This window comes from Trachurus trachurus, assembly GCF_905171665.1.
Source record: "Trachurus trachurus genome assembly, chromosome: 2".
Classification (NCBI taxonomy): Eukaryota; Metazoa; Chordata; class Actinopteri; order Carangiformes; family Carangidae; genus Trachurus; species Trachurus trachurus.
Window position 1 is genome coordinate 10586654 of NC_139914.1, and position 22219 is coordinate 10608872.

The 22219-nt window shown below is 40.2% G+C and overlaps 3 protein-coding genes across 4 annotated transcripts; 1 reads left to right on the top strand and 2 right to left on the bottom strand.

Moving 5' to 3' along the window:
- Positions 1 to 1525: 1525 nt before the first annotated feature.
- On the bottom strand, positions 1526 to 6871 carry LOC310998134 (NF-kappa-B inhibitor zeta-like). The gene is made up of 11 exons (XM_083988061.1): positions 6742 to 6871; positions 6517 to 6651; positions 5573 to 5670; positions 5021 to 5349; positions 3651 to 3756; positions 3416 to 3562; positions 3162 to 3255; positions 2928 to 3097; positions 2704 to 2814; positions 1852 to 2019; positions 1526 to 1628 (listed from the first exon to the last, which is right to left on the bottom strand). Exons 2-11 carry the CDS (start codon positions 6620 to 6622, stop codon positions 1590 to 1592), a joined length of 1368 nt encoding a protein of 455 aa, XP_083844187.1. The 5' UTR covers positions 6623 to 6651; positions 6742 to 6871; the 3' UTR covers positions 1526 to 1589.
- Positions 6872 to 7585: 714 nt separating this feature from the next.
- Positions 7586 to 17513, bottom strand: LOC310996339 (glycerol kinase). 2 transcript variants are annotated; one of them, XM_083985714.1, is made up of 21 exons: positions 17296 to 17513; positions 16003 to 16076; positions 15802 to 15908; positions 15609 to 15686; positions 15390 to 15469; positions 15149 to 15286; positions 14933 to 15042; positions 14746 to 14812; positions 13871 to 13888; positions 12630 to 12665; positions 12474 to 12541; positions 12341 to 12383; positions 12181 to 12261; positions 12018 to 12096; positions 11462 to 11558; positions 11273 to 11357; positions 11063 to 11183; positions 10313 to 10456; positions 10137 to 10223; positions 9945 to 10031; positions 7586 to 9100 (listed from the first exon to the last, which is right to left on the bottom strand). In XM_083985714.1, exons 1-21 carry the CDS (start codon positions 17386 to 17388, stop codon positions 9090 to 9092), a joined length of 1704 nt encoding a protein of 567 aa, XP_083841840.1. In that variant the 5' UTR covers positions 17389 to 17513; the 3' UTR covers positions 7586 to 9089. The 2 variants fall into 2 exon arrangements, with proteins under 2 accessions (XP_083841840.1, XP_083841841.1); XM_083985715.1 differs by lacking the exon at positions 13871 to 13888.
- Positions 17514 to 18459: 946 nt separating this feature from the next.
- Positions 18460 to 21931, top strand: wbp4 (WW domain binding protein 4). The gene is made up of 10 exons (XM_083991261.1): positions 18460 to 18583; positions 18757 to 18829; positions 18921 to 18983; positions 19472 to 19598; positions 19692 to 19898; positions 20028 to 20098; positions 20194 to 20269; positions 20381 to 20595; positions 20680 to 20915; positions 21026 to 21931. Coding segments are annotated over exons 1-10 (1272 nt in total). The 5' UTR covers positions 18460 to 18581; the 3' UTR covers positions 21228 to 21931.
- The last annotated feature ends 288 nt before the right edge of the window (positions 21932 to 22219 follow it).

The following is a 22219-nucleotide window of genomic DNA, read 5'->3' on the forward strand; positions in this document are numbered from 1 at the left end:
CCTTTATGTGGAAGCTGGACATCAACTTACATTATTGCCTATCAAACCCACAGACAAGGGAGTTTTTTAGGGATCAACTATTTGGTCACAGCCTGTTTAATTTACAGGCTGTGACTGATTGACCACCACTCAACATGAGAATTCGCACATGGGATTTTCTACTGTTTATCACTTTTGCTGTGTTTCCTTTCTGCTGCTGTGCTGAGCGCCGTACGAGTCAGTACAAGTCCCACATCCATAAATGTAGATACACAAATCAAAATCCCCTTTTTTTCTTACATTTAAGAACAAAATCAAGCAGTATATTACTAAAACTATTGAAAAATCTAATAACACAAAAGCTATCAAGACCTTGAGCCTATGTGCTCTCTGCAACATCTTTTTATAATGCAATCTGTACTACCAGTAAGCTGTTTGATCATTCAGAGGCAAGTTGAGGGCACACAGAGCCACAGTGAAAGCAAAACATCAAGTATTTGCAACAATCTTCTGTTTACTTGTAATTTCATGTGTCATTTAAAAAAGACATCCACACACACACTTATATATTGCTTTATTTTTTACATTCCAACTGTTTTCATGTAACCCACAATTCAACTTGTTTTATGTTATTAAAAAAAAAAAGTTAAATTCTTGTATTTAAAGTTTCACTATCTTTTATATTACACAGAAAACAGCTTGATGATTACCTACCTACCTTTAAAATCTACATATATTCATAAATATACATGTGCATATCGGCCTACGGATATTAAAATCAACAATTTCATATTAGAGACAAATCTAAAAAAATAATTAATTAATTGCTTATTCCTTGTATCAGAGTAAATCTCTGAAAACATTTTCTTTACCCATGAATTCAGCCGATATGACAAGATTCATCTAGAACAAATGTACTCATATTGCAATCATAGTGTAACTGCAATGTCTAAAACAAGAGTTAAAGCAGAAGTAAGCGATCCGGTGGTTTTGGCTAACTTCCTGTCAGCCGATGGAGTTAGCAGTCCCCGCCCTCGTCCCTACGTCACCACATTCACGCGCATCCCTTGGCTGCACACACAGAGAGGACCGCCCCTTTATGCCCCTTTATCTCCTCATTGGATAAAGGTTGTAGGATACAAGGAAAGTTTTCTCCTCGGCTTACAGCAGAGCAGAGTGACTGACAGACCCGTGTTTTTGACCAAACACTCTATAGAAGTGATTGCCGTCGGACGATAGAACTATTTAAGACTTATATTAACACAAAAATTCCGCTTACTTCTGCTTTAACAAAAAGAACAAAAAATTGGCACCCCATATGCAGAGGCTCCTCGTCACAGTGGCCCCGGTTTGATTCCACCGTGGCTGCATGTCATTCCCCCTTCTCCATCTCTCCATTTCCTGTCTATCTACAGCTGTCCTATCAATTCAATGCCTGAAAGCCCCAAAATATACTTAAAAAAAAAAGAATACGAAAAAAAATACAAAACAAAAATAAAACATTACATGGTAATGAACAATTAGACATGTTTCCCTGAAACAACCAGTATCTGCCTTGTGGCAAATAATAATCTGTGGACTGTCTGACTGACAGTATTCTTGAGCTTCATTTAAGCATGAACATATTTCCCTTTCAGGATCTGCCGCATCTGAAAAAATAAAAAAAGATTCAGCAAAGGTTATCATCAGCATAAATCGTACTGTATATTGTTTAATTTATCAGATCAAGTTTTTATTGTAATTCCAGCATGTGTGTCCTGTCAACAACCTCATTACATAACAGACTTAGTTCCTGATACCAGCCGGTTTTGAAATTCCTCACATTTTGGTTGAACAGTATAGTGATACAATGGTGAGTGTTTCACGCCTCACCTTTTCTCCAACGGGCCCCTCAGGCACCAGCTGAGACGGAAGCTCGTTCTCAAAGTTCCTGGCCCCGGGGTTGGCTCCTCTCCTCATCAGCAGCTTCACTGCTTCCACTTGACCCTGGTGGTTTTGCAAAGAGCTGACGATGTGCAGAGCGGTGTTTCCACTGAAAGTCTGGAATGTACAGATTTAGAAACAGGTGTTACATGTGTGTCTCTCATCTCATTATATTGTTGTCTTGTTTATTGAATTGAATTTGAATTGAAATTTGTTTATTTCGGTCATACAACACCAACATCAAAATCAACCATTCTGTGTGAACAGTTTAGCCAACACATATTATACACAATTGCAACCATACACACACACACACACACACACACAAAAAGAAAATATCATACAGTGACCGAAAAGGGAATAGGCTGAATCCCAAGGCTTATATTTGCCTATCCTTTACACTCTATGAAATTAAATGACCTAGAATGTCAGCAGTCCAAAATAATAAGATGAAAGTAATCATTACTGTATTTTATAATTTTTCATTATTTTACATTTCAAGGCTTTCTTAAAACTCAACAAAGAACCACATGTCTTCAACTCCTCACTGAGTTTATTCCACATTTTAACTCCTAAGACTGAAACACATTTGTATTTTATATTAGTTCTCACTTTACACATTTCAAAAATCAATAACCCTCTTAAATTATAGTTTCCTTTTCTTAATTTAAATAACTGAAGGATACAAGCTGGAAGGCTGTTCTTTACTCGAAAAATGATTTCCTTTGTCTTTAGGAACACAATATCTGAACATTTTAATGCATTAGATCTTAAAAATAGTTACAAACAAAATGTACGAACCTTAACATTTACAATCGACAGCATCGATGGCTGGTCGAGGAAGAGTTGGAGCAGCTCCAAATTTGCCTCCTCAGAAGCCATGTGAAGACAGGTTCGTCCACTTTTCAGGTCCTGGGTGAGTGGAAGAAGACACGGCAGGTGAGTTACAACCTTTATATCACTCTGATTTAGTGTGTAAGCAAAAAAAAAGAAAGAGTCTAAGCAGTCAGGTCTCAAATAGTTACCTTTGCCCCGTAGGAAGCGCCCATTAGCAGCAGAGTCTTAACACATTCCACAAACATCCGTCTCCTCTTCGCCATCTGCCCTGCCATGTAGGAACAAGGGTTTTCCAGACACCTCTGTTCTTTAACGGCTGCGTTGTGAGACAGGACCGCTGTGTGGAGTGGGGTCAAACCTCGAGAAGGAGAACAGTGCTGTTAATAAATACACACAGGCAGTTTATATTTGGCATCGCTACATTTTTCTGTAAAATAAAACTAAATCCTCACCATCGTAACTAAAAAGTTCAATGTCAAGTGGTTGCCCACCTCCTGAAAGGCTCCGCCAGATAACCTGCCAAAAAGAAATCAATATATTTCAGAAAAGATATTTAAAAAGAACAATTAAAAAAGAACTGAACCATTCCCAGTCAGTCAGCTCAGGGTGTAACAGAGCTGTGATAAAGTTTTTATGCTGTTTGACTTGTGATGATGCATGAACACCAGATTCCTACTTGAAGACTCAGGTAGTGGCCTTTCTCTGCGCACACATGCAAAGGAGATCGTCCCCAGAAGTCTCGAGTGTTGACTTGTGCTCCATGAGCCAGGAGGTCCTGCACAATTAAGTGTTGATTGGTGGTGGCTGCTATGTGAAGGGCTGTCTGTGTACAGAGAGAATGAAATCAGCTTCAATGATACAAGTTGTGTTTGAATGGGATGAACATGTACAACCGTATTAAGCGTCCTTACCTGTCCATTGTGCTCCTTCATGTCCAGAGAGCCACAGGCGGCCATCTTTGCAGCGAGCACGTACACCAGCGCCCGTCTGCCTTGTGCCACAGCTATGTGCAGAAACCTGCAAGTTGGAAAACAAAACACACAGTTACAGTTAACACACATTGTAATCATGTCCTTTGTATTTATGTTTAAATCCATGAGTATTAATTCATTAACTTTAGTCAAATGCCTCAGTGCTACTGGTCTGAATCACGAACCAGGGTACTCTGACCCCTAGTGGTACTTGGTAGAATTGCAAGGGTACCTAAAAGGGATATTTCAACATTTTGGCAAATTCGCCTATTGCCATAATCCCTATAGTCTTAGCAGTAGGTTCATTACCTTTAATTGTCGGTGCAAGCTGTTTTTTAGATCTGCGGGGCAGAGACGTGAGCTCTGTACAGCGCGTGGTATTTCATCAAACTCATCAAATACACAATCCAACAACTCCAATAATTATGTAACGTCATGAGATGGAGTTGTTTTCGAGGTAAAAATGTAACCGGGAACTACATTCCAGACATGGCTGCTGGGCAGTGTGACTTCAAAAGCGAAAGTAGTTCCAAGTATTTGCTTCATGTGTCGAAATGTTACATATAATTATACGTTATACATAATTATACGTAATTATCTTATAGTGAATGTGTAGGTCACAACTTGTCCACCAGAGCGTTTTGAAGTTGTTGGATTGTGTATCTGATAAGTTTGATGAGGAAAACGCGGAAATACCATGAGCCTCCATTGTGTTAGCTGAGCAGCTCACGTCTCCCCGCCGATCTAAAAATAGGTTGCACCGACAATTAAAGGTAATGAACCTACTCCTAAAACTATAGGGATTATGGCAATTTAGGCAAATTTGCCATTGTTAATTGCCTAAACTGCAGAAGTTAAGCTAATTTGCATTTTTTTCCCAATCCCACATGTTTTAATGGGAAATTGATCATATTTTAATAATAAGCCACATTTTGATGGTTTTGATTCACTCTTAAATTTACTGCATTGCGCCATTACTACAAACAAAACTTACTGTGTTTGTTTCAAAATATGAGCCTCACTTAACGTTTCAGTGGACAGTCTCTATTCATTTCTTATTTGGGCTTTTATTGTGAAATAGGCCTATGACACAGGAAGATGGTCTAAAACTCACTAATGTGCAATTTTCCGTGTACAGCAACCTTTAGAAATAAACTTTTCAACTAAGCAATGATGCAATTAAAATGGCTATTTCTCTTTGGTAGTGGTGGTCCTCAGGGTTGCTAAATAAATGCAGAGGGTCGGTCCAGTGCCTTGAAAAGGTTGAGAACCACTGGTCTGAATAACAATTTCAGTTCATCCCTACTCACGTGTCACCATCTGCATCCTGCATGTTGAGCAGCTCTGGAGAAACTCCTTCAAGCCTCTGCGCCTCCTGCTTTATTTGCCAGTGAAACAAAGACATGTTGACATCAGTGGGGGGAGCTGCCGGTCCGTGCAGAGCCGGGTGCTTCATGTGTTGGATTGGGGTGGTGTGGCCACTTTCAGGAGGTGCAGGCAGGAAGTGAGTGGGGGTGTAGGGGTTGGCCAGTGCACAAGGGTCCAACATGTGAGGACTCGCATCATTTACAAAAGGTTCAAGTTTTGGAATTTTACATTCAGGCTTCATGTTGCTCTCTTCCTGTGTGCATTTCCATTTCTGAAAGAAAGCAATTTCAAAATGTTCATAATTTTAAGCGTGGATGTGAATATTATTCATCTTTTGTAACAGACACACCTACATTTGGTGTTACTGCTTTAAATGAGTATTTATTTTCATGAAATTGATTGCAACATTTCCAATGAAATCCAAACCCCTTCCATAGAACTACTGTAACATATTTTAGACTTGTTTTATCACATCCGTGCCCATGTTGAAATACCTGTTCATAAACCTGCCGTCTAATCTTCAGCAGCTCTTTCACCGTGTTCTTCTTCTGAATAGCGTGGAAGTATCCTGGTGGATCAGTGATGAGAAAGTCTGAGGAAAAATAGATAATGGTAAAATACTTCAGACTTTTACCCCAACTCCATTTAACTCTTTTAGTTACTTTTTTTTTCTTTTTTTTAAAAATATGTTTATTGATTTTCAATGAAGAGAAAAATGAAAAAAGAAAATACAAATAAAATGAAGAGAAAAAATAAGTGGAGGAAAAAGAGAAGAGAGAAAAAGAAAAAAAGAAAGGAAAGAACACAGCACATCAAGCACAGCGATATTTCATGGTCATAAAATGAGTACTATAGATAGAATATAAAAGTAGAAAAATAAATAAATAATAGTAAAATAAATAGGTCAGTAGACATATATACATCATCATACATTTGTTTGCACTGCGAGGTTTTGTACAATAGTCAGTGTCTATGGGTTCACATTTTTAAGGTAATTCAGTACTGGGTCCCATGTTTTATCAAACGTATCCCCTCTGTCTTCATTGTAGAATCTCAGTCTCTCCAGATGTAAAGTATTTGACAATTATCCCAACCATAAATTATCTTTTAGTTACTTTTAACTGAGTAAAATCTCATTATCAGGAAATGTTGATGAACTGCAACATCAAAGCTGAGTGAGAGTGAAACGTCTTTAACAAGTAATTAAAGGTAATCATATACTGACCTTTACTGAACAAATATCAAATATAAACATGTTAATGCTAATGGGATCATTTCATAATAAAACGGTTGAGTAGGTTTAAGTGAAGTGACAGCCCTGCAATGTCAACACATAAGGAACAAGTGGAATCGCAGGTTCAGGAACAAGGAGATTAGAGAGTTGAATTTCACACTTTGGACCTCAGCTAACATTTATTTACAGCCTCTCATCACTGACCTTTACAGAAGTCCTGGCTGAAGTCGGTGGCCGCTGACATGATCTGGTTTCCTCTGCTCTCACTCATGCGAGGGTCCAACATGCTTAAAGAGTGATGCATTAACATGGTCCAGAGCTTTCTCCTCTCTCACACACCTGGAATGTAAAAACCTGCTGTCAAGGCACTGCAAACCAAACAAGTAATAATGACAGGGTGTAATCAAAGATCAGGAAGGACGGACTCACCTCTCTGCACCTTGCCTCTTGTATGATCTCAATTGAGGAACAACTGCCACATAAAATGTCGCACACCTGGCTTTATTTCCTGGTTGTCACGTTACTGTGGTGTCAGTTTCAAAGTGAAGGTGTAAAGGTTTGCTGAACCACGCTCAATTTAGTTTGTGCACTTCCTCCTTGCAGATTCAGAAACTTGACAGAGCAGGGCAACTAATATAAAGGAATAAAAGTGCATGCAAAGAGAATATGAATATTAAAAACAGTGCAAAATAAAAGTGTGTGCATCCACATCCACGACTTTGACATCCAAACAAGCTGCAGGGGGTCAGTTAATATGCAAATAACCTCAATGTTAAGCAAAACGACCGCACAATACAGCCTTCATAGGTGAATAAGTAACTTAACTGCTGAGTACGGTGGAAAAACACTGCGTCATATGTAATTAAATACATTTCCTGCTGATATAGACAAAAGAAAACAGTTTACTGTCTTCATTATCATTCAGAGAAAATGATTTTTTTTTTTGTACAGCCGTTAAAGACTTACCCATTGAGCTGCACAGCACCACGGGAACGTTTGCGATTAGGAGCCAGTGTCTCAGCTGAAACGTTCACTAACGTAAACACCAAGTGCTGAAACTTTGCACTGAAGTTGACACAAACCACTCCCTTGGGATTTCCCCCCTAAAAGGAAGGTTGTGCTTCACTTGTTTGTCCCAACCACAGAGCGAATACAACTTTCCTTTTAGACAGCAACTGGACAGACTTGTAGATTTATGGTGCGTCGTCTAAATGTTTGGCAATTCGCTGCCAAATTCAAGACAAAGTAAATTTCTTTATTGATGACATTTATTTCTCCCATGAAACCTGCTTCCATACATTACAGGTGAGACAAACGCACACAGTTGCAACATTCATACCTGTCACACTTCCAACGTAATGTAAAGCCTGTTCTACATGAATCCCTCCCTTCTTTTACTTTTTGTTGAGTCTCAAAACTTTTCAAAGGTCAGAGCATCTGGAACGTCAAATTCGTCAACTGTTCAACTTCATTTATTCAATTTCACTTCATTTCACATTTCAATTCAGTTCAGTAAACATTTTGGACCTTTACTATGGGTACAGTAACTTCCGGCCTTCCTCAGGCTGTACCGTTGAATAAATAACTGCATAATGATCCAGTGCAAACATTTCTGAGAGAAAAGGCTTGTTATGCCTTTTTGTCTTATTTTCTGTTTCTGATCCACTCTGCAGACAAACATGACAAATGTTGGGCAATAGAATAAATACTGACAAACTTTTACACACCTCTACTTCCTTAAACCCTGACTACACAGCAACAGGAATTAGAAGGTTTTGTTTCAATGTTTTCATAAAGCTCCCTTTAAATTAAATAAATTACAAAAAAATAAAACACCTCATTTTACATTTTAGTGCAATAAAACTGCTTGTGTAAGGATGAATGTGAAACATTTGCATTCAAGTTATCCAATACAGGAGTTTTGCATGATGTGGCATGAACTGAATAAATAAGGAAATCATAAAAGTGAATCTTAACGTTTTTGTTTTTTTTGCTTTCTTCTACAAAAACTAATAGTTAGATCTAGAAAACACGCAAAACAGAAGCAGAATCAAAGGATTCGTAAACAGAGCGATATGAAGGACTACTCACATTTGCCCGTTTGCTCCTCGGATGCTTTTCTACGCTGCGAACACAGAAAGCCAAAACTGTCTGCCAGCTCCTCACCATTGCCCGTCATCGCATGTTTGTCTCTGACACAATACATACAGACTTTTTACAAACATTTACAAACCTCAAACATCACCTTCACTGCAGCTCCTGTTCCCTCCTCCCCTTGATTTCAAACTGTCTCCGTCCTTATCCCAACTGTTAGAAAATATATATATATTTGTGTCTAGATAGACTCTTGTACTGTAAGTGCACATCTCCCACAAGACGAAGCAGAAACTAGAAGGTGTTTGCGGGTCTGTGGCAACGAAACATTACGTGACGACTGTTTGGACTCTAAGTAGACAGTGAGCTGCATTAAACACCACCGTGGAGGGGGATTACGACAATCTGAACTAGCATCAGTTTAAAAATCATACCGCATGAAATACTGCATGCACACTCTGCGTCTACTGTGGCGACATGCTCTCATCTGATGTAAAGAAGAACTGTCTGATTTAAAAAACAAAACAAAACAGTGAGAATAATAATCATATCAGTTCATGTTTGTCCAATCTGGAATGCCTTTGGGAAAACAGTGCAGTCGTCAGTCAGGTCGTGGTCCAGCATCAAGAGCCATTGTTTCCACTGTTGATCTTTTTTACTTCAATGTGTCGAGTGGTGTGATCCTAGGTGTGTCCTTGGAACCAAGAAAGACAGAATGGTTTCACTTTGACGCAGGTTTTTGTTGTCAATTAAATATGATTTGTTTATACACCTGATGTTATCATTTAATGTGCCAATTTCCTGGTAGAAACCTGTCAGGTCTCGTTTCATAACACCTGTAGCTGCTATTGAGACTATTTTAAGTTACTGCACAAGTTTGTTTTGGAATAGTTCAACATTTTGGCAAATTGGCCCATTTTCATAATCCTTAAAGTCTTAGGAGTAGCTTTGTTACCTTTAATTGTCGATTATTTTTAGAATGGCGAAGCAGAGTTGCGAGCTGCTCAGAGCTACGCTACGGATGCTCATGGAATTTCTTGGTTTCCCTCATCAAATTCATCAAATACACAATCCAACAACTCCAAAACGCTCTCGTGGACAAGTTGTGACCTGCACATTCACCACACTATAAGATAATAACAGAACGTTGTTTTCGAGGCAAATGCAGAGACTGCTTGCCGAAAAACTGGCCCCGTATCAGCTGTTTTGCATGAATTTACCTCGAAAACAACTCTGTCTTGTAACGTTCTGTTATTATCTCATAGCGTGGTGCATGTGCAGGTCACAACGTTTTGGAGTTGTTGGATTATGTATTTAATGAGTTTGATGAGGGAAACCAAGAAAGCATCTTGCGGCTCTGCTCTGCCGTTCTAAAAATAGCTTGCACAGACAATTAAAGGTAACAAACCTACTGCTATGACTATAGGGATTATGGCAATGGGCCAATTTGCCAAAAATGTTGAACTATCCCTTTAAAATCATAAACCAGAAAGGACATTTTAAAAAGATATAACACAAACCAATTAGAGGACACTCACCTGCGAGGTACTTTGCTCCGATTAACATCAGCATGCTGCCCATGATGTAGAAGCCCAGGGGGACGCTGCTGAAGATGCTGGGTTCACCTTTTGGCAGCACGAGCAGTAAGAAAAACAGTCATGAGAGTCAAATATAAAGAGGGCACATTAATTGTAAACATTTAAAGGTCTGAACTGTTTTAATTTCACTACCGTTTCCATTCCCAACAGGCTCCGTTGTCTCCCAGTTCATGGATTTCTGAACCGCCTTCTTCCACCGCGCGTACCGAAACTCGCTCTCTGCACGACACGAGACACACAAACTGTTTTCTTTGGCTGTTTTACGCAGCAGCTGCTGAGCACAGACGGCTGCGGCTCACTCACTGTACCTTCGGGGTTGATCTGAGGCTCAAACTTCTCTGATGTGACTTCGCTCAGGTCCTCTGGGCTCAGACTCCACACGCTCACTCCCTCTGCTGCTCCGGCTGCCATGGCCGCGCCGAGTGCCGTCGTCTCGGGCATGGACGGCTTCACTGGAAACACAGTTTTTGTGACTTTATTCATGGACAGTTTCATTTTTAACCCAAAAACAGTGGAAATATGTTTTAAAAAAGGCAGAAAAACAATCATTTTTGTGTGTAAAAAGTGAGGTGTTGGTTGTTCCACATTGTACCAGCAGAGGGCAGTATTACCCATTAGACCCCTGCAACAGCTTCATGCACCAGGATGCTCTGACATTAAAATGCTCAGTGTAATCTCAGTTTCTACATACAGATTATCTTTGGATGGCTGGTGTTGATCAAATGCAGGACTCTTATGTAAAAGCATGTGACGGTTTCACATCAGATAAATGTGCTCAGTCTTTAACTGGACATCACAGTGGTCCGCTGGTCGTGAAGCCAGTTTGATCACTGCCAGATGTGAAGTGATCACATGGCTGTCACAAGTTTCAATTTGGCAGGACACTTGGTATTATTATATGTGCCAATTCCCTTAACAGCTTCCACGTTTCCTTCATTTGTGTCTTTTCTGTCCCCGTGTCCTCAATGAGGCAGGGACAGACCCAAGGAGAGGAATCGAGGAAATGTTTTAGAGCTTCTGTATTTAATCTGATCTCTTTTACGTCATGGAAGTCTTACCAACAGGAATACAGAGAATGTCGGCCTGCAGCTGCATCAGCAGCCTGTTGGACGTCATTCCTCCATCCACCTGGAGCTGAGTTAGCGGGATGCCGCTGTCCTGATTCATGGCGTCCAGTATCTGTGTCCGAACACAGGTCCCCCCGGTTATCAGACTTATAGCTGCATCATTTCACATGCATAAGAAATAGACAGAAATGTGTAGTTTACCTCTCGTGTCTGGAAACAAACGGCTTCCAGTGCAGCGAAAGCGAGGTGGCTCTTATTAGTGAACTGGGTCAAACCGCATATGATCCTGAAACACAGTGAAAGATTCAGACTGAGTGGACTGGAGACCAGCAGGCTGCGTGAACAGATGTAAACATGTTTACTACACTGTAGTGCAGCTCTTGGTCGTACCCTCTCGCACTAGGCTCCCAGTAAGGTGCATAAAGACCCGAAAATGCAGGAACGAAGTAGCAGCCGTAGGATGTTCCGACTGAGGCGGCCAGCTTCTCTGCACAGGGACAGAAACAACACAGGGATGTTAATTTAATGGCTAATTTCCTTTTCCTTTCTTTGGAAACAGGCAATGACATACAAAATGTATAAACTGACAACACACTGACCAAAAACAGACAAACAAAACAAAACCTGACGACGTAAAACAAGGATGACCAAACAGGACAGAAATGTAAAAAGTAAAAACACTGAATATACATTTAATCCAACTTAAATTTGTCCCATTTTTTGTTATGCATTTCTACCTTGTTGCGATAATTTTTCCCCAAAAGAAATTGGCTTTGCACTTTATTTAAAACAACATCCAAATTCAAATCCCTTTTTGTTTGGGTCTTACATATAAATATTTTCCCCCAAAGAATAATTGTGTTTACAATCTGCGGGTAATTTCTTCTTTTTCTGTGTTGTAGTGTAAAGAACAGCTGAAGAAGGTGATCATCACCACATGACGTACCGAGTTCTTCAGACGTGCTGATGATCCCCAGGTTGTCCTGCAGCCAGCGAACCACAGCTCCTGCGATGGCCACAGAGCCCTGGCAGGAAGCAGAAAAAAAACAATAAATCAACTGATCTGCTGATGAATCTATAAATTCTTACATGAATGTAACATACTGTACCTCCAGTGCATAACAGGCAGGTTTGTCCCGCCCAAGTTTGTAGGCTACAGTGGTCAGAAGGCCGTGGTCGGACATGACAGGCTGAGGAACAGAAGAGACATCGTGTCAGGGATGTTTTGATTTATACGAGTGTTTGAAATACAAATCTTGAATAATGTACCTTGGCTCCAGTGTTTCGCAGGAGGAAGCAGCCAGTCCCGTACCTGACACACAAGAGGAATGAAAGGTTTTGTTGAATTGCTGACAATCACAAACTCACAAAAGGACAATGTGAAAAGCCCAGAGGCTCTTACGTGTTTTTAGCCTGCCCGTCCTGGAAACACATCTGTCCAACAAGTGCAGCTGACTGATCCCCAAGGCACTGTTATTAAAGATAATATAGGAATTTATCACACAATTTAAGATACATGAAGGCATTGTTGGCTCAATATAAAAATAGATTAACTTACCCCTGAAATTGGAATACCTGAAAGAGCTCCAGATTTCTGTCAAAGGAAAAATATATATTGTTTTACAAGTGAACTGTGTTGTTTCAGGTAGAAAGAGAATTTTATATGTGTTGGTTTTTTATTAATTTGTTAAATTTCTGGTTATTTTCATTTTTATACATTATTATAAAGACCATGTACATAGACGACGAGAAAAAGAGACTAACTATCATAAACTTGAAATTATACACCTGGGTATAATTCAAGTGGGCATATTTGTTGGTCAAATAACAAATCAGTCATGAGTGGGGAAATACATTTGTGTTTCGTAACTATGAGTAACAACCTTGCCCGAACAACACAAAAAAAAAAAATTACTCATTATTTGACTAAATGAAGCCAAATAACAAAACTACGCTGATTTAATTCTACCACTGTATTTGTACAGAAGTGTAACTGTGGAAACACAGCGAGGGAAAAACAAGGGCAAGAGTGAACCTGCGTAAAATGGGAAATGTCTTCACTCCTTCGTGAGGATGTCGTTTGGGTGAAATGTTTGATAAAAGGTGGGTTGAGTTGAACTTTGCCTAAGAGTGAAGAGATTTAGGAAGACGTGGTGGGACGGTAAGTCTGTCAGGAAAACTGTGGGAGCGTCGGTGACGAGCAGCCCAGTAGCATGCCACAACAGAAGCAATGGGGGACAGGGACCATCCAGCACATTTCCATGTATGTACACACTCGTGTTGGTGTGAGTGAGCCCGTGTGGCAATTTCAAAAATATCAAACACAGGCTGATAAATTATGCACCTGTCTTAAAGCTGCAATATAAATCTACCACTTTCTCTTTGCCATTGTTGCCTTCCTGTCCTCTTACAATCAAGCTCAAATGTTCAATATCTTGTCCTGACAGTGCATTACAGCAGCAAATGCATCATGTTAGTTAAGAGTTAGTTCCAACTAAGCAAGTTCAGGTTTACGGCTTTGTTACTGCACCAAACGTTAAGCATCCATATGTTTCTAGAAGTTAAATGTTCGTTTTACTCATAAGACACACATTATGTAGCAAAAAATAACATGCAGGCTGAAGATAATCCAAACTCTGACCTGGCGATTAATTCATTAATGGACAAATTAAAACATCACAGCCATGTGAATCTTGGAAATGCACTGTGTGATGGCGTCTTCACTTTGGCCACAGAGAAGCAGGGTGGGTTACTTTGCATGATGAGGTAAAATAGTGATGGAGTGAGAGTCTTACTTACCCGGCTAGAACATATTTTCTACCAGTGAGAAAGGAGAGACAATGGCACACAGAAAAAATGCCTAAAAGGATTTCTCAGTCAACCATCATGCACTTAAAAACAGTCTGGAAGCATAATAAGACAAAATAAAATGAAACTAAAACACAAACAAAAACCTCTGTTATCTTATCAGTGGCTTGTTGCATGAGCATCCCAGTCTTTAAACACAACACTAGACACGGCAATGAAATCATTAGAATAAAAAAAAAACGTTAATATAAACACTGATTAGCGTTAAATTTGTAGGTAGACTAGACTTAAAGGAATAGTTCAACATTTTGGCAAATTGGCCCATTGCCATAATCCCTATAGTTTTAGGAGTAGGTTTGTTACCTTTAATTGTCGGTGCAAGCTATTTTTAGAACGGCGGAGCAGAGCCGCGAGTTGCTCAGAGCTACGCTACGGAGGCTCATGGGATTTCTTGGTTTCCCTCATCAAACTCATCAAATACACAATCCAACAACTCCAAAACGCTCTGGTGGACAAGTTGTGACCTGCACATTCACCACGCTATGAGATAATAACAGAACGTTACGAGACGGAGTTGTTTTAGAGGTAAATGCAGAGACTACTTGCCGAAAAATTGCCCCCAACGGGAACGCGCATCAGCGGTTTTGCATGAATTTTGAATTTGATGAGGGAAACCAAGAAATTCCATGAGCCTCCGTAGCGTAGCTCTGAGCAGCTCGTGGCTCTGCTCCGCCGTTCTAAAAAAAAGCTTGCACGGACAATTAAAGGTAACAAACCTACTCCTACTAAAACTATAGGGATTATGGCAATGGGCCAATTTGCCAAAATGTTGAACTATCCCTTTAAGAGTAGACTGACTGACTTACCATGAGACCATAAATTTCTGAGGAACTCCTCACTCTGGGCAAGATCTCCATGGGAATACCAAAATATCTGGTGGGAATAAAAAGAAAAGGAAACAGTCTGTGAATAATAAAGCAAATTGAATTCTATGTTCTACTTAAAAAAAAAAAAATCTTCACATATTAAATTATCACAGCATGATTATCATACTTGCAAAGTTCTGGGTCCCAGTCCAATGTGTGAATGTTAAACAGCATGGTTCTGCTGGCGTTGGTCACATCTGTGCAGTGGACTCCACCTGACTTTCCTCCTGTCAAACACTGATGGACATTTTAAAAAATAAAAAAAGGTCAAAAAAAGGTTTTGCTGACAAAATGTCAATGACACCAGTGCAACAGTTGCAGCAGGGAGTCTGTCCTCTCTCACCCAGATGAGCCAGGCGTCGATGGTGCCGAACATGGCGCGGTGAGACACGACGGCCTCGTGCACCTCGTCCACATTGTCCATCAGCCAGCGAAGCTTCACCGCGCTGAAATAAGTGCTAATGGGGAGTCCTGTTTTATGCTGCAGGGCGACAATAACATAAACAACTCTTTTACTTCCCCTGCAATGTCACATTGTATAAAATGAGAGAGAGAATTAAGAGAGCGACAGATGAGGACCTCACCTTCAAGTGGTTCTTGTTCCTTCCTGGCGTTTTGTTAATTAGACGTTCAACTGTTGACTGAGTCCTCAGGTCCAGCCACACTGAACAAAAACACTCCAGTTAATACACAGAAACCAAAATCAGTCGCCTCCAACACCCCAGTCTGCTGTTTGCCTCTGTTGTCTACTTATTGTATTATCAAAGAATGTCATAAATGACTGACGCAAAACAAAACTTTACCGATTGCATTGTAGAGGGGCTCCCCTGTCTCTTTGTCCCAAACAAGTGTGGTCTCCCTTTGGTTGGTCACTCCAATAGCTGCACGAATTCAAGTAACAGTTTCCAGAGATGTCAGATCGTAAACACCTCTTTTGCAGGAGATGGAAATAATTTCGAGAGAGTGAGTGGTAGCGTAAGCCCCATGTGCACATACCTTTAATGTTTGAGATGTCTATGTTCAGCTGGGTGAGTTTTTCACACGTCCGCTCCATACACTCGTACACCGACTGCAGGATTTCTTTGGGGTCTTCCTCCACCCATCTGAAAAGTAGGACAAAGACACAAATTAAGATCTACAGAGTCATACACACACAGCAAGTTAAAAAAAAATCTGACAAGTCTCCTCCTCACTTACCCTTCTTTGGGGAAGCTCTGTTTGATTTCCACCTGATGATGACTGAGGAGCTCTGCTGTTTTTGAATTAAACACCTTTAAAGAGAAAAGAAACAGCACAAGGAGTTTCAGCCAGTGACACATTACTCTATTCCTCAGTCATCCACATAAAACTAATCAAGTGTGCAAGCTCTAAACCTGCTCTAAAGCCTCTTTAATGGTAGTTCATCATGAATGCTGGAGGGGATTTCTCATTCCCCTTAGTCATTTAGATATTTACAGCAGTTGCAGGATCCAATTTGGCACCTGTCAACTACCAAACCTGATTTTAAAGACTGCAGGGTATTGCTTTTCAAGTGTGATTTTATGTTATGTCATTACTCTTGTCAGCAGGGATTATATACTTTATCTGATCTGAACATTATTATTATGGAGAATAGAAAGAGCAGCTCAGGCAACAAGGCTGTTTGCAGTGTTGTAATAGCGAGCAACATATTTCACAATATGATCATTACAGCAAAAACCCACATTCTGCCCTTACACATTACAAAATCAAACTAAGAGAGTTGGAATTAAAACATCGCTTTCTATAAACGACACATTTGTGTCTAGAGGTCAGAGACAGCAGAGAAACATTTCTGTGGCCAGGTGGTTTTTACTTTCTTTCAGTTTGCAGTGACTCATGTATGAAAACTGTTGGCTTGTAACCAGCAGCCACACCTAGAAAATGAATTAAAAAACATCTTAATTTATCTTGATACTCAGGCACAAACATTACAACACAAATACTGGCTATAAACACATCTGAACCTTAAAATTTGAAGAAAAAAACACCTTCAAGAGAGATTAAATAGTTGTCCAGTAAGCAAATGTCTCAAAAGCTGGTTCCTGGATTAACCACACACACAAACTCCTCACATGGATTTTACAACAACAACAGAGGGAAAACAAAACCCACTGTAAACACAAGTCACAAGTATTTTCATGGTCAAGTTCCTTTACATTAGAATGACTGCAATGGAAGATAAATACTCTAAGAAGCAGGTGCACCAGGTAAACAGATTATGATCATTTAAGTGACCTTCTGCCTGAATACAGAGAGATGACTGTGAATATAACAACGCTGCATTCAAAGTCCTCCGCAAAACGATTATAGGAGGTATTGATTAAGCTTCTTAGGAGGACCGGACACTGGTCGTAAAAACCGTGACGGTGGCTGAACGGGTGTAGAAGAGAAAATACAACCAAGGACACGGGTTTGAGCCACTTATTAAATGTAACACGGGTGTCTATCTATCTGATCTATCCATCTCACCAGAAACCGTGTGGAGCTCGTTCCCTGGTCGATGGCAGCAACCAGCGGCCCCATCATGATCCGGTGTGAGGACGCGGCCATGGTGCCGTTCATGGGATGGACAGCCCCCGGAGCTTCGGCACCGCGCTGCTGGCGAGGAAACCGATGACCACCGCCGGCGAAATCCGATCAACCCCGGCCAAAGTCGGGCGGACAGTCGCAGCTTTCGCACGTCAGTCAGGCTCGACCTGGCCACTGCTGATGACGAAACCCACTGCGTCCTAAAAAAATAACAGCTGATTTGAATTTTAACATGTATATTTCATTGCATTACAATTACATTACATTACATGTTTTCACTGAGCAGTTTTTGTATTTACAACTTTCCATTATTTTTTATCACGAGGTGATAAATATTTGGAATATTTGTTGTGGGTATTTTCACGAAATACATATAACATTTGAGTTTAATGTTTGTAAAATATTCACTAATAAAAAGTCAGTGGGCTATATAAATTTGTATTTTTACATGGTTTATGCATTGCGTCCATTGCGTCATACAAAGTGAACAAGTAAGTGGAGACTGTTTTGTGATTATTTCATTATAATTTCATGACAGACAACAGATTAAATATATATATATAGAGAAAGAAATAGATAACGGCGTTGAAAACGTGCAATTAATAATTAGCAAAAACTTTGTTCCCATACCGGGAGTCGAACCCGGGCCGCCTGGGTGAAAACCAGGAATCCTAACCGCTAGACCATATGGGACCAGACGATCACATATAAGACCGATGGGTGTTATATATGCACAACACCGGTATTGCTGATGACCCCTTCATCTCATCTTCTGGCAGCATGGCCGATTAAAAGTGTTTTTTAAATTTTGTCCTAACAGTATCACATTTAGGCTTTAAACTACTGAAAGGAAATACAATATTAAAACAAAAGGTGGCAGTCCTGCTCGACGACCTTAGCAGCCAAACTAGCCACTGCAATCACGTTGTCCCACAACCTCTCAAACAAATCGTATTATTCATTCATTTCAGCATTTGCTTAATTATTATTTTTGCGTATTTCCTTTTCGTTTCAGCCATACAGTCCATCAGGATGTGGTTTCTGGCTGGTTTCAGGCATGGATGTATTATATTAGGTTTCAGGTCTCGTTTGTTCGGCGGCGGGTGATGACGCCATCAGCAGCGGACGGTGTTGTCATTCTTGAAATGTGGGAAGCGGTTGTTTCTGTTTATTTGGTTTCTTTTAAATTCTCCATCAGATTTTGATCCCACACTGACGTAACAACAATGTAAGTAAAATACCACACTGGGGGGTTTCACTGGGTCATAATCAGCAGAGTCTGTGAATGATTTATCCCTGGGCAGGATTTCAGACAGTTAAACACGTTAGCTGCCCATGCTAAGGGTAAACTAACTCATTCACATTTGTGAGCTACAACAACAGTCTTTGTGCATTTTTCAGGGCCGACTACTGGAAGTCACAGCCGAGGAAATTCTGCCAGTACTGCAAGTGCTGGATTGCTGACAATAAGCCTGTAAGTGCGTCAAACCATGCTGTGTATTTTGCTGAGGAATAAACACATGTAATGCTAATGTATCCTCACGTTTGTTTGTTTTTCTCTGCAGAGCGTCGAGTTCCATGAGAGGGGGAAAAATCACAAAGAAAATGTGGCCGCAAAAATTACAGAGGTATTTACATTTACTTTTATACTGAGTTTCCTAAATATTTGTTTAAATATAGATTAATCTAATCAATTATGTTCTTTATTCTTTCATAAATCTATACAAGCCAGAAAGCACCAGAAATCTACTGTGTTAAAACAAAAAACTCAAATTCAAATTTTTGAGATGCGAAAAATATCAAATATTTGATATTTTACGAGGAAAATGTACTAAAATGGTTGAATAATGCTCCATTAATTGGCCAAATGTTGTTTCCCTAACTGATATTCCTTTTAATCACAAGTAAAAATGTTCAGTTTTCATCAGAAGTGGTTCGTAGTGACATACACAGGCATCAGTACTAAACAGCCAATAAAAACTTGCCTGTCTTGGCACTGCTCTCAGGACTGGCACAGGAGATAAGGTCCAGGCATGTCACTCTGACTCTGGGAGCTCTCTTCTGATTGGCTATGAGCAGCTGTCACTCATGTCGTCCTATCTTTATTTCACTGCAGATTAAAAAGAAGAGCATTGAAAAGGCGAAGCAGGAGGAGCGTATGTCGAAAGAGTTTGCAGCCATGGAGGACGCTGCGATGAAAGCGTATGAGGAAGATCTGAAGAGGATGGAGAGGGAGGCCGCAGGTCAGTGTTTCACAGTTTATTAAACATGTTGTCTATGTAGAAGGAACGTTGGCTTTGTTTATTACCTTTGGATTGTTTTTGTGTTATGTTCAGGTTTACCAGCCCTACCAACAACAACCACTCGGCCGCCGCCACAACAACAACAACAACCTAAAGCTAAACCCCAGCCCAGAAAACAGCAGAAGAAACAAGGCAAAGCAAGAAAGAACTTCACCTTCACACAGAAAACAGAGACGCAGGTCTGGGTTGAAGGACAAACAGATGATGGAAACACATACTATTACAATACAATAACTGGAGGTATGACCACATCAAGATACAACTCTTTTTTTCCAATATTGCCATTTTTACAAACATATTCTCTCAATAATTCATTAAAACTGACTCTTTGGTTGTGTTATGATGTTGTCTATGTATTTCTACCTACAGAATCTCAATGGGAAACACCAGAGGGTTTCCAGGGAGGAAGTTCAGCCTGTGCAGAACCTGTACAGACCGAGGTTAATAATAAAATACTTTTGTTTCTCTGTATTTTTTTCATTAAACTGCATTGTATTATTCTTAATCTATATATTCATGTTGTGTTTTTCTTAAGAGTTCTTCAATCAGTCCTTGGCTGGAAGCCGTCAGTCCTGATGGATATACATATTACTATAATACAGAGACTGGAGGTGGAGTGTTCTTTCTTTACAGTTGCATCTTTTTTGTCTTATTTTTTTGCGTAATTTTTTTTTTTGAGATTCTGACAGATAATTGCACGCTATGTCTTTCTCACCTCACAGAGTCCAGCTGGGAGAAACCAGCAGACTTCCCTTCGACTGAGGCATCTGGTTCTGGGTCCAGCAAAGACGAAGAGAATCAGGAGGAGCCTTCGACCCCTCAGGCCGAGCCGCTTTCGGGAGAGGAAGAGAGCTCCAGTGAGGCCCAGGCATCTCAGGAGGTGGAGGTCCCTCAACCAGACAGTGAGCAGCCCAAAGTCCCCAAGATCAGCTTCAGGGTGAGAGCAGAAAAAATATTTTAACGTCTGCTGGTTCAGATTCTATGACAAAAAAAATCTAGATTTGTTTGTCTTTGTTTTCAGAAAAGGAAAGCAGAGGCTGAACCCTCAGAAAAGGAGGGAGAAGATGAAGGCAGTGAGGAAACTCCTAAAGAAGATGCTGAAGAAGTGAAAAAAGAGGACGAGGTGCAAAGCACAGCAGCTGAACCTGAGGAGAAGAAAGAGGAAGAGGCGACACGAGCGGTGCCACAAGCCAAAAGGCCCAAAGCTGCCAATCCATATGGGGTCTGGGAAATGATCCAGGAGGAGGAAGATCCATTGTAAGTGAAGAGTCTGAACCAGTTTAAGAGCTGTTTGATTAGTAAAGATAGATCAGAGTAATGCTACACCACCATGCAATGACCCACTAGTTGATTTCTTTTCTCTCCAGTGCCAAGGTGGACTTACAGCTGCCCCAGGTGGAGGGAGGAACAGCCAGTGCTGCGCCTGAGCTGCCGCCAGAGCCCAAACCCAAGTTCAGGGAGCGCGTCATCACCTCCCTGGGAGACGAAGGCGGCGGACCCGCTTCATTCAGGAAAAAGACACAGAACGGCAAATCCAGGAGCCTCCGACAGAGAGACAATGACGACTGACGCACCCAGGATGAGACCGTCACATGAGTACAACTCTTTCTAGGGACGCTCACATTTAGATGAACAATTTTGATTTTTGAAGCGTGCACAAATATTTTTTTGTAACACTTTTTTCATTCTTTTTTTTTTAAACATGTCTACGCGTGGATAGAGTTTATGCTCTTTTCTGTGTACTGAGATCTGTCGTAATGGGGTGCAACACTTTTATTATCCCATATACATACAGTTGTAGGCATCCTGGTGTGATCATTTTAGTGAAGACATGTCTGGTAATCTCAGATGTGTCCATACGAAGCAATTAAACATCTTTTTTTTTTTTCCATAGCTGTATTTTTTTACCAGTGCATGTTAAGTCTAGTAAGGCAACCTGATGGAAATATCATTGCAGTACTTGTTTGTTAAAGTGAATGAATGTCATACATTATAAGATTGGGGACAATGTGATGTCAATAAATGATGGCTGTGTGAATACTGAGAAAATAACTTTTAGAATCATTTTGAAAATTTTAACAGATAGGAGGGAAATATTTAGCAAAAAATAAAGGAATCATTTAAGTGAAAAAAAAAACAAAAACAACCCTACAGTACACACCAGTGGTTGCTGGTCAGCTGGCAAACATACGCAGGGTGTGACACGCTTTTGGTGAGTGTGTGTAAAAAGCTGATAGGTGGTTTTACCGCACCCTGATTGGCAGAGAACCATGAAGAATACTTACTGACAATTCCGTACAGACAGTCACCACTACTGGACTATACTATGATGTTTTTGTAGTAGTAGTAATATATTGATTTATACATAAATATGATCTGTAAATATGGAGCATTAATCAGGAAATTAGCATAGCACAAAATACATAATTTCATATTTTTATTACAAAAATAAAGTCTTAATCATAAATGATGATTACTCGTATGTGGTGTCCTTTGCAATATGACTACTGCACAAGCATAAATTGCAATAAATAAATATTCAGTCCTGGTATGCAGTCACA

Bases quoted from the DNA above. Each gene is read 5' to 3' on its own strand.
- LOC310998134 (XM_083988061.1), bottom strand. From the start codon at position 6,622: ATGTTAATGCATCACTCTTTAAGCATGTTGGACCCTCGCATGAGTGAG. The intron at 5,350-5,572 runs GTATTTCAACAT...GCTTTCTTTCAG, and splicing joins GACGGCAGGTTTATGAACAG to AAATGGAAATGCACACAGGA. The intron at 2,815-2,927 runs GTAACTATTTGA...CCACTCACCCAG, and splicing joins GCGCTTCCTACGGGGCAAAG to GACCTGAAAAGTGGACGAAC.
- wbp4 (XM_083991261.1), top strand. The intron at 18,830-18,920 runs GTAAGTGCGTCA...TTTTCTCTGCAG, and splicing joins GGATTGCTGACAATAAGCCT to AGCGTCGAGTTCCATGAGAG. The intron at 20,099-20,193 runs GTTAATAATAAA...GTTTTTCTTAAG, and splicing joins CAGAACCTGTACAGACCGAG to AGTTCTTCAATCAGTCCTTG.
- LOC310996339 (XM_083985714.1), bottom strand. From the start codon at position 17,388: ATGAACGGCACCATGGCCGCGTCCTCACACCGGATCATGATGGGGCCG. The intron at 11,358-11,461 runs GTACGACCAAGA...ACTGTGTTTCAG, and splicing joins TGGGAGCCTAGTGCGAGAGG to GATCATATGCGGTTTGACCC. The intron at 11,184-11,272 runs GTAAACTACACA...GTTCGGACACAG, and splicing joins TTTGTTTCCAGACACGAGAG to ATACTGGACGCCATGAATCA.